The 12,082-nt window shown below is 46.3% G+C and overlaps 1 protein-coding gene across 2 annotated transcripts in view; it reads right to left on the bottom strand.

The window, feature by feature from the left end:
- The window catches only part of LOC115142176 (cyclin-dependent kinase 14), a 315,071-nt gene that overhangs the window by 247,659 nt on the left and 55,330 nt on the right, over positions 1 to 12,082 (bottom strand). For both annotated transcript variants that reach the window (XM_065028009.1, XM_065028010.1), the window contains one exon: positions 7,852 to 8,097. In XM_065028009.1, coding sequence (XP_064884081.1) covers positions 7,852 to 8,097 — 246 coding nt within the window. The remainder of the gene's footprint in view (positions 1 to 7,851; positions 8,098 to 12,082) is intronic.

Genomic DNA, 12,082 nt, shown 5'->3' with positions numbered 1-12,082 from the left:
CGCAGCCAATGCCAACTAGCCTACTTAGTCAACAACGCAGCCTCTGCCAGCTAGCCTACTTCAGCAGTACTGTATCATTTTAATCATTTTAGTCAATAAGATTCTTGCTACGTAAGCTTAACTCTCTGAACACTCGTGACGTGTAGTCCACTTGTCATTCCAATCTCCTTTGCATTAGCGTAGCCTCTTGTGTAGCCTGTCAACTATGTGTCTGTCTATCCCTGTTCTCTCCTCTCTGCACAGACCATACAAACGCTCCACACCGCGTGGCCGCGGCCACCCTAATCTGGTGGTCCCAGCGCGCACGACCCACGTGGAGTTCCAGGTCTCCGGTAGCCTCTGGAACTGCCGATCTGCGGCCAACAAGGCAGAGTTCATCTCCGCCTATGTCTCCCTCCAGTCCCTCGACTTCTTGGCACTGACGGAAACATGGATCACCACAGACAACACTGCTACTCCTACTGCTCTCTCTTCGTCTGCCCACGTGTTCTCGCACACCCCGAGAGCTTCTGGTCAGCGGGGTGGTGGCACCGGGATCCTCATCTCTCCCAAGTGGTCATTCTCTTTCTCCCCTTACCCATCTGTCTATCGCCTCCTTTGAATTCCATGCTGTCACAGTTACCAGCCCTTTCAAGCTTAACATCCTTATCATTTATCGCCCTCCAGGTTCCCTCGGAGAGTTCATCAATGAGCTTGATGCCTTGATAAGCTCCTTTCCTGAGGACGGCTCACCTCTCACAGTTCTGGGCGACTTTAACCTCCCCACGCCTACCTTTGACTCATTCCTCTCTGCCTCCTTCTTTCCACTCCTCTCCTCTTTGACCTCACCCTCTCACCTTCCCCCCTACTCACAAGGCAGGAAATACGCTCGACCTCATCTTTACTAGATGCTGTTCTTCCACTAACCTCGTTGCAACTCCCCTCCAAGTCTCCGACCACTACCTTGTATCCTTTTCCCTCTCGCTCTCATCCAACACTTCCCACACTGCCCCTACTCGGATGGTATCGCGCCGTCCCAACCTTCGCTCTCTCTCCCCCGCTACTCTCTCCTCTTCCATCCTATCATCTCTTCCCTCTGCTCAAACCTTCTCCAACCTATCTCCTGATTCTGCCTCCTCAACCCTCCTCTCCTCCCTTTCTGCATCCTTTGACTCTCTATGTCCCCTATCCTCCAGGCCGGCTCGGTCCTCCCCTCCCGCTCCGTGGCTCGACGACTCATTGCGAGCTCACAGAACAGGGCTCCGGGCAGCCGAGCGGAAATGGAGGAAAACTCGCCTCCCTGCGGACCTGACATCCTTTCACTCCCTCCTCTCTACATTTTCCTCTTCTCTCTCTGCTGCTAAAGCCACTTTCTACCACTCTAAATTCCAAGCATCTGCCTCTAACCCTAGGAAGCTCTTTGCAACCTTCTCCTCCCTCCTGAATCCTCCTCCCCCTCCCCCCTCCTCCCTCTCTGCAGATGACTTCGTCAACCATTTTGAAAAGAAGGTCGACGACATCCGATCCTCGCTTGCTAAGTCAAACGACACCGCTGGTTCTGCTCACACTGCCCTACCCTGTGCTCTGACCTCTTTCTCCCCTCTCTCTCCAGATGAAATCTCGCGTCTTGTGACGGCCGGCCGCCCTACAACCTGCCCGCTTGACCCTATCCCCTCCTCTCTTCTCCAGACCATTTCCGGAGACCTCCTCCCTTACCTCACCTCGCTCATCAACTCATCCCTGACCGCTGGCTACGTCCCTTCCGTCTTCAAGAGAGCGAGAGTTGCACCCCTTCTGAAAAAACCTACACTCGATCCCTCCGATGTCAACAACTACAGACCAGTATCCCTTCTTTCTTTTCTCTCCAAAACTCTTGAACGTGCCGTCCTTGGCCAGCTCTCCCGCTATCTCTCTCAGAATGACCTTCTTGATCCAAATCAGTCAGGTTTCAAGACTAGTCATTCAACTGAGACTGCTCTTCTCTGTATCACGGAGGCGCTCCGCACTGCTAAAGCTAACTCTCTCTCCTCTGCTCTCATCCTTCTAGACCTATCGGCTGCCTTCGATACTGTGAACCATCAGATCCTCCTCTCCACCCTCTCCGAGTTGGGCATCTCCGGCGCGGCCCACGCTTGATTGCGTCCTACCTGACAGGTCGCTCCTACCAGGTGGCGTGGCGAGAATCCGTCTCCACACCACGTGCTCTCACCACTGGTGTCCCCCAGGGCTCTGTTCTAGGCCCTCTCCTATTCTCGCTATACACCAAGTCACTTGGCTCTGTCATAACCTCACATGGTCTCTCCTATCATTGCTATGCAGACGACACACAATTAATCTTCTCCTTTCCCCCTTCTGATGACCAGGTGGCGAATCGCATCTCTGCATGTCTGGCAGACATATCCGTGTGGATGACGGATCACCACCTCAAGCTGAACCTCGGCAAGACGGAACTGCTCTTCCTCCCGGGAAGGACTGCCCGTTCCATGATCTCGCCATCACGGTTGACAACTCCATTGTGTCCTCCTCCCAGAGCGCTAAGAACCTTGGCGTGATCCTGGACAACACCCTGTCGTTCTCAACTAACATCAAGGCGGTGGCCCGTTCCTGTAGGTTCATGCTCTACAACATCCGCAGAGTACGACCCTGCCTCACACAGGAAGCGGCGCAGGTCCTAATCCAGGCACTTGTCATCTCCCGTCTGGATTACTGCAACTCGCTGTTGGCTGGGCTCCCTGCCTGTGCCATTAAACCCCTACAACTCATCCAGAACGCCGCAGCCCGTCTGGTGTTCAACCTTCCCAAGTTCTCTCACGTCACCCCGCTCCTCCGCTCCCTCCACTGGCTTCCAGTTGAAGCTCGCATCCGCTACAAGACCATGGTGCTTGCCTACGGAGCTGTGAGGGGAACGGCACCTCAGTACCTCCAGGCTCTGATCAGGCCCTACACCCAAACAAGGGCACTGCGTTCATCCACCTCTGGCCTGCTCGCCTCCCTACCACTGAGGAAGTACAGTTCCCGCTCAGCCCAGTCAAAACTGTTCGCTGCTCTGGCCCCCCAATGGTGGAACAAACTCCCTCACGACGCCAGGACAGCGGAGTCAATCACCACCTTCCGGAGACACCTGAAACCCCACCTCTTTAAGGAATACCTAGGATAGGATAAAGTAATCCCTCTCACCCCCCCTCCCCCTGAAAAGATTTAGATGCACTACTGTTCCACTGGAGGTCATAAGGTGAATGCACCAATTTGTAAGTCGCTCTGGATAAGAGCGTCTGCTAAATGACTTAAATGTAAATGTAATGTAAATGGATATCGTGCCTGGACTGGGCACCGGCGCAGAGGAAGGCTCCGGCCTTGGAGCGGGACTGGACGCCGTGCCTGGACTGGGCAACGACGCAGAGGAAGGCTCCTGCCATAGAGCGGGACTAGGGGGCGCACTGGAGGCCTGGTGCGTGGAGCCAGCACAGGTGGCACCGGACTGGTGACACGCACTTCAGGGCGGGTGCGGGGAGCTGGCACCGGACGAACCGGGCTAGGAAGGCGCACTGGAGGCCAGATGCGTGAAGCCGGCACAGACTTCACCAGACTGCTGACAGGCTCTTCAGGTCGAATGTTGAGCAGAACACACTTGACCAACATCTCTCTCATCTCTCTCTCTCCCAACTTCTCCATCGCCTCCCTGACGGTCTTTGGCTCTTCAGAGTGAGTATGAAGAGCTGGCACAGATGGCACTGCACTGATGACCCGCTCTTCCACTCTCCGCTGCTCCGCCAACCACCCCTCGTGCCCCCCCCCAAACAAATCGGCCACGGTCCCCGGCGTCGTCACTGTCATTTCACCTTCCTGCGTTGGTGGGATATTCTGTCACGGTTGTTAGGATAGACGGACCAAGGCGCAGCGTTATTCGAGTTCCACATGTTTTATTAGTGAAACTTAAACAAAACAATAAACAACAACCGTGAAGTAACAGAGCACACATCAGCACTCAACATAACAATATCCCACAAAGCAGGTGCGAGAAAGGGCTTCCTAAATATGATCCCCAATTAGAGGCAACGATTACCAGCTGCCTCTAATTGGGAACCATACAACCCAGCCACATAGAAAATCAATGACTAGAACACCCCCCCTAGTCACGCTCTGACTTAAACACCATAGAGAACTGAGGGCTCTCTATGGTCAGGGCGTGACACAAACAAATCATACTGAAAAATTACAAACAAATTACAGAAATGCCGACACACAATCATTCAAGAATAATATAATAGTTATTACATCTTATTGTGTGTGCACAATAATAATAATTGAGCTAAATGAAAATACATTGAAGACACGATTTGAAACATGTCTAATCTACATGATTAAGCAATACAGGTCTTCTGGTAACAACATTCAATTAGCCACCAAATGGAAATGACATTCTGGTTAGCTTGTTTTCTCATTTTCAGATCATCAGTCTTAGCCTAATGTAGCAGGCGTAAAAGAAACACCTGAGGGAGCTCGGATGAAAACTGAAGCATCCGTTTTGAGGCTTCGCCTCTTCTCTGCTTTTCCCCTGAAAAGCAGATGATTTCGGTGACACCCACCCGGATGCACCCTCACATCCATCTAAATCTAGTTTTAAATGCCAAAACAAAACACTAGCAAAACACTAGCAAATACAGAATAATAATACAGAATTTTCTCTCCCATTATTGTCTGATGTTATTGCTATAGCATTGTGTGCTGTATATTAGTGACTGTACAGTACTGTACGTATAGACTGCACAGTGTATTGTATACATTTAAAAACAAAACAACTATGTTTTAAGTGAGAAGTAGGCATTGGTCTGAAATTCACGAGCACCACAATGCATACTTTACCCATACTCTACCAAGGTTTTCCAGCACTCCACTTTGACCTACTACAGTAGCTATGTTGGTCAATTGTACTTTCAACAATGTGTATGCAGGTTGCTAAGGATTCAAACCTTCTCAAACAGCTTAGTTCACACTCTTACAGGAGGTGCTTCCACAATGATGTGATTTGTACCGCATTCAAGGTAATGTATTGCACCCCACACTAAGACAATGTGTGCTTGAGCAAAACACAGCAATACAAGTAAAAGTACACAATAATGACAAATGGCAACAGAATAAAATGTAGTTATTAGTATTTATTTAATATTAACAGTTGCATTTCTAGAGAGAAGCAAAAAAACTGAAGCCCATTTAAGCCAATATGGCATAAACTGGAAATGTTTACCCTGATCTCTTTTAACAAGACAATGGAGAAAGCTCCTGTAAAATACACAAAATAATCAACATGTACCCATTAACTATTTAAATGAAAATGTTTTCTGAAGAAAGGCCTAGTACTGCACTACCTGTAAACAACAGTGAGTTATTACAAAATAAACCATTTACAATCAAACGTACATTCATCAGACATAGTAAACTTTGCACTTACAATTCAGGGATGGCCACAATTGTGCTTGAATAGCTACAGGGTTATGCAGGCTGTCTTGTTCAAGCCCAGTTCTACCACACCTGATTCTACTATTTCAGGTCTCTATGAACAAAAAGGCATGTATGACCCTGTGGCTCGTCAATAGCAATTTTAGTAACTCCTGATACAAACACTGTGACAAATGACAAACTGCTGAGAAACAAAAAAGTACAAAATATTTTTAAGAATAAATATTTACAAATCTGACATTGGATAGGTACTCTAAATCCTTTAGCTACAAATGTTTTTAGTAATGTTGTACACAGCTGTCCAACTCCAGTAAATGAGCACACATTCCCACATATATAAATGGCAGTATAAATATGAAATTAGATGGAACAGAACATACATAACTGCTACTGATAGCGTGTGATGTACTGTGTGATTATGAATATGCGTAAGTCGTTTGTCAGCTCGACGTGGGCCAGCATGAAGAATTTCTTAGCTTCTCAAATGACAGAAAGTGGTGCCTGAAAAGGAATCGTTTACAACCTGTGCAACTTATCGCATGTATTTGTAACGTAGGGATGGCGTGCATCTGACAGATGAGGGCAATGACGTCTTCTTCGAGAGTTTGAGAGCTGGTCTCTCCACTGTTCTCCCCTCTGTAGAAGCAAGACGCGCGCACCAGTCCTAGTCACACTCTCTGTACCTTGCCACTCAACGATGCCGAACGAACCCAAAGGCTCTTTTAAGAAACACCTAATAGATGAAAGTAATCACACATTGTGCGTATGTGTGCACACCAGTGTGTGAGTGTGTAATGGGAAAGGGGGGCTCAAAAGCTATACACGAAAGAGAAGCCCCTCCGGTAGGTGAACCCAGGACCTTCAAACCCCAGCGTGGTGATGCTAAGCGTTACACTACGGACCCTGTTATAGATATGTCAACTTGACACTATATAAATGATGACAGCACACGTTCGTTCCAAAATGTTTTTGTTCATTCACTCAGTACTGGTTGAACGTTTATTTCTCTTCCTTGAAAACAGTTACATTTTATCACATAACTAACCAAGATAGCAAACGTGCCATTTTATTTTGACTCCACACAGGTCGTGGAAACAAGCAATGATCCTTATGAGGTTGTTGTTTTACCTGGATGCTTTGTGTGCAACCTGCACCCCTGCTACTTTTTACTTGTGAATGGCGACTTCAGGTTTTCAGGAACACATTACAAAGTAACTTGACACTGTGTTGATCAGTAAGCACAAATTTGGATTATAATGACAAGAAGAAAATAGCATTGACAGAGGAGGGTGCGAACTAAAATAATGAATAAGCTAAGGGATATAATTTGCTATGGATTTTCTAACAGCGACACGTTTGTTCTGGCGTGTGCATGTATTATAAATAAACAGTGTGGCAGTTTTCCCAAAGTTGATTACACACAAGTGTTCAGTCATAGCAAAGCTAGCTACCTTCATTTTGCTTCTTATCCAACTGGTGTAAGCTAGCCAGCTACCTTCATTTTGCTTCTTATCCAACTGGTGTAAGCTAGCCAGCTACCTTCATTTTGCTTCTTATCCAACTGGTGTAAGCTAGCTAGCTACCTTCCTTTTGCTTCTTATCCAACTGGTGTAAGCTAGCTAGCTACCTTCCTTTTGCTTCTTATCCAACTGGTGTAAGCTAGCTAGCTACCTTCCTTTTGCTTCTTATCCAACTGGTGTAAGCTAGCTAGCTGCAGCTACAAGCATTCTCCTAGTTAGCTGCTACTGTTGCGTAGCAACCGAGTTGCACCCGGTTTTAGAACTCTGAGATTCGGCTGAAAAGATGTTAGCATTGTCAAAAATGCTCCAGAAAAGAGGCACATCGTTGGTTTTTATTGGGTAGAAATGTGCACATGAGAGCAATACGAGAAGCGGGGAGGGTGTCATATTGGCTTACATGTGATGGTAGGGAGATATGAATTTAACATTGAGCTTCAACCAATGTGTACTATAGTCGCGCCAACCAGTATAATGTACTGCAGGCCTATAGTCTGTACTGTATACTATCGACTGCAGTGTTTCCCAACTGCAGAATTTGGCTCGTGGGTGGTTTCATTTGACCCCCAAGTTTTCAGAGCAAGCAATCAACAATATATATTTTTTTAAGATATAAAAAAATGTTGGACATAAAAGACCAGGAAAACAGCTCCAAGTGATTTTTATTTAATACATCTGTTGCCATGTATTCCCACATTTTAGTCAAACATTATATCTGTTTGGGCTTCTTGTGGTCAATTTACAGTCCACAAAATATTTGTAATTATGTAATTATCATTATTAATAATGATCCCTGCTGTTCAGTGAGTAGACAACAGACTGTGTATACTATAGACTGTGCTGTGTATTTTATATACAGTATGTAGCATACAGTGTGTAGGCTACTGTATAGACTTACAGAGCTGGGGCTGGAGTGTCGGCGCAGTTTGGGCGACTCTTTCCCAGTAGAGGAGGCCTTGGAGGAGATACAGGCATTGTTCTCTGAGTGCACCCTCTTCACCTGGCTGGCGGGTTTCTCGAAGGCGTCGAAACCGCTCTGTGTCCGCTGAACCCTTACCTTCCTGTCCTCAGGGATGGTGTCCAGGGGCGTGATGACCGAGTCCTTTCCCTGGCCGCTGCGTGTGGACATCTTTGTGACACATATCTGAGAGGAGAGAGGGACCGAGAGAGAGGGTGGAGAGAAAGGAGAAATAGGGTGAGCGAAAATGAAAGTGAGGAAAATTATTACATCTGCATTTACTGCTGTTCGGACCAATATTACCCCCCTTCCCCCCACCGACTCCCCTCCTCCTCTAGATCTACCTTCATGTAATCTCTCTGTCTGTCTCCATCTCTCCCTCCCTGTGGAGTCCCAGTGCTACCTCTCTCTGTTAGAAGGTCTTTATCTCCATATCCCTCTGATCAAAACACAGCAACCATACTACTCTGTTTCTGCTGCTGCCTCTTTCACACCCCATTGCTGCTGTGCCTACTCACACACTCACATTCACACAAGTACACACAAGTGCACATATGCGCACACAAACACACACATACACACGCATTTCCTCTAAACACAATGCAACCTACCGGCTACTCCACAGCCGCCAAAGAGTGTGTTTGTTCCCTGGGCAAAAAAGGACCAGGCAGCGTGTCGTGTTGTGCCACAGCCTACCTTTCAGATTAAATATTTAGTACTGGACTCCCCAACAAGCTGCTATTCTAATCACTACATATATACAATGACCAGGCTGCAGAAGAGTCACCTTGCAGCTCTCAGAGCGGTGTAGCTCTCTCACCCAAGTTAGGATTAGTCGCGTTACACAGTTGGGCTTCTGACAGGGAACAAACAAAAACAAATCATAATTTTTAGTGTAGAAGGATGTCCCTTGGGGGTATCCGTACCTAGGTATGACATGCGAGGATTAGGTTAGTAAACATGCTGGAGCTAGAACCTCGTTGTCGTGTGTCCTTATTTTAGATAATACTACATGGTGTCAGAAGTGGTTTTAATAATCACATAAATGTGAAGGACGTACCAAGTAAATCATACATTCAGGCTGTTTCAAAGCAGGGAGGGCACAGTGATGGAGATTAAACAGCGCATATCATTATTTTGCTAGCTAACGAGAAAGGACTAAGTTACTGCTAAGCAACATGTTGCAATAGGAAGAAAGTGGCGGGATTTCAGGGTTTGTGACTCCACGGGCTCTGGCGCAAACACGGACAAGCCAGTGGCTAGTGCTGATGGATTCCGCATTAGTCCCCTAGAGAATTTTGATTGTATGGACATTCAAAACTGGCTGAAATGGATCAGGCGCTTTGAAAGATACAGGGTAGCATCAGGCTTAAACATGAAAAATTAGGCATTTCAAGTTAATACACTGATCTACTCTATGGGTGATGAAGCCGAGGATATATTAAATGCTTCAACGTTGACTGAGGAAGAGAAACTTAACTACAGTGCTGTTAACTTCTTCGATATAGGGGGCGCTCTTTTAATTTTTGGATAAAAAAACGTTCCCGTTTTAAACAAGATATTTTGTCACGAAAAGATGCTCGACTATGCATATAATTGACAGCTTCGGAAAGAAAACACTCTGACGTTTCCAAAACTGCAAAGATATTATCTGTGAGTGCCACAGAACTGATGCTACAGGCGAAACCAAGATGAAATTTCAAACAGGAAATGACCCAGATTTTGGAGGTGCTGTGTTCCAATGTCTCCTTATATGGCTTTGAATGCGCAAGGAATGAGCCTACACCTTCTGTTGTTTCCCCAAGGTGTCTGCAGTATTGTGACGTATTTGTAGGCATATCATTGGAAGATTGACCATAAGAGACTACATTTACCAGGTGCTCGCTTGGTGTCCTCCGTTGCAATTATTGCGTAATCTCCAGCTGCGTGCATTTTTCCATTTGCTTCAGAGGAGAAAACCAACTGCCACGAATGACTTATCATCGAATAGATATGTGAAAAACATCTTGAGGATTGATTCTAAACAATGTTTGCTATGTTTCTGTCGATATTATGGAGTTAATTTGGAAAAAGGTTTGGCGTTGTAATGACTGAATTTTCGTTTTTTTTTTGCCAAACGTGATGAAAAAAACGGAGCGATTTCTCCTACACAAATAATCTTTTTGGAAAACCTGAACATTTGCTATCTAACTGAGTCTCCTCATTGAAAACATCCGAAGTTCTTCAAAGGTAAATGATTTTATTTGAATGCTTTTCTTGTTTTTGTGAAAATGTTGCCTGCTGAATGCTAGGCTTAATGCTATGTTAGCTATCAATACTCTTACACAAATGCTTGTGTAGCTATAGTTGAAAAGCATATTTTGAAAATCTGAGATGACAGTGTTGTTAACAAAAGGCTAAGCTTGTGAGCCAATATATTTATTTCATTTCATTTGCAATTTTCATGAATAGTTAACGTTGCGTTATGCTAATGAGCTTGAGGCTATGATTACGCTCCCGGATACGGGATTGCTCGACGCAAGAAGTTAAAGACTGTTTTGAAACGCATTTTGTAGGGAGACAACATTATATTTGAGAGAGCTAGGTTTAATATGCGCAAACAGGAGAAGGGTGAAACCACCGACAGTTTTAGCACAGCTGTTCACAAACTAGCAGAACATTGTCAGTTTGGTACGCTCAGGGAAGAGCTGATCCGAGATCAGATTGTAGTGGGAATAAGAAATATATCACTTTCTGAAAAGTTACAGTTGGATTCCCAGCTTACCTTGTCCAAAGCTGTAAACCAGGTTAGGCAGAGTGAGACAGTAAAAAGAAAGCAGACGATGCTGCGCGACAACAGCTCCTTGAAGAGCGAAGAGAGTGAGGAAATACATGCATTTTCATACCGAACTAAAAAAAACGGAGGGGAACACAGAACAGAGACAGACGTGGAGAAAACAATCACAGACAGCAACAGTAGCTAGTTCAAGTGTTTGTCGCAAATGTGGGGAAATCCCCTTTCCGACACAGAGCAAAGGTATGCACAAGTGGAGAAGGAGGCGTTTGCTATCACATGGGCATGTGAAAGGCTCAGCCAATACCTTATTGGCCTGCAGTTTACAGCAGAGACTGACCACAAACCACTGTTGGCTCTGTTAGGGACAAAAGCACTGGACGACTTGCCTCCCAGAGTTCTGCTCTTCCGCCTCAGATTACTGTGGTTCACCTACAAGATGGTGTATGTGCCAAGGAAGCCAATGATCACAGCAGATGCACTCTCCAGGGCCCCAATTAAACGTCCATTATCAGAGGAGGACAATTGTCTAGAGGAGCATTTCAGACCAAACTGCAGCAGATTGCAGAGGGCCAACAACGAGACCCCATCTGCCGACAGATGCAAAAAGGGATGGCCCAGACAGGAGGAACTGCCTCAGCTTCTGAAGCCCTTTTGGGTGCACCAAAGTGACTTCCACTGTAATGGAGACCTTCTCCTGAAAGGACAACGGAGAGTTATCCCAGAGATTCTACAACCAGGAATGCTAGACAGAGTGCATGAGGGACACATGGGGATAACCAAATGCAGACTGAGGGCTCAATAGTCAGTGTGGTGGCTTGGTCTGAGTACTCAGATTGTCAAGCTGGTGGCCCAGTGTGAGGTCTGTACAAAATGTCAACCTTGTCATCCGGAGCCAATGACGGCAACAGAGCTGCCAAAATTACGCTTATCTGCTAGTGGTAGATTACTATTCAAGATACATTGAAATAGCAAAGACACCCATAACCACATCAGCTGGAGTTATCAATAGATTAAAGTAATTTTTCCAGGCAAGGGGTCGCTGAGGTCCTGGTTACAGATAACGCTCCCCAGTTCTCTGCGATCTCCTTTTCTGCTTTTGCCGCAGAATATGACTTCACACATGTGACCAGTAGCCTCCATGCACAGAGTAATGGTGAGGCAGAGATAGTTGTGGAATGCTGAAAAAGAACAAGGATCCATACAGGGCTCTGTTAGCTTACAGAGTTACATCACTGCATCGTGGGCCGACGCCTGCCGAGTTCCTGATGGGCAGGAGGCTGCGTTCCCCATTGCCTGTCTCGCCGGCTCAGCTTAAACCCCGGGGAAAACGGCTGAAACAAATGCAAACTGTAGACTTTAGACACCGTGCTACGGAGAGGCCAGAGTTGACCGAAG

This window comes from Oncorhynchus nerka, linkage group LG14, assembly GCF_034236695.1.
Source record: "Oncorhynchus nerka isolate Pitt River linkage group LG14, Oner_Uvic_2.0, whole genome shotgun sequence".
In the NCBI taxonomy this organism is placed as follows: Eukaryota; Metazoa; Chordata; class Actinopteri; order Salmoniformes; family Salmonidae; genus Oncorhynchus; species Oncorhynchus nerka.
The sequence above is the reverse complement of the archived record's forward strand: the minus strand, read 5'-3'. Positions and strand labels throughout refer to the sequence as shown.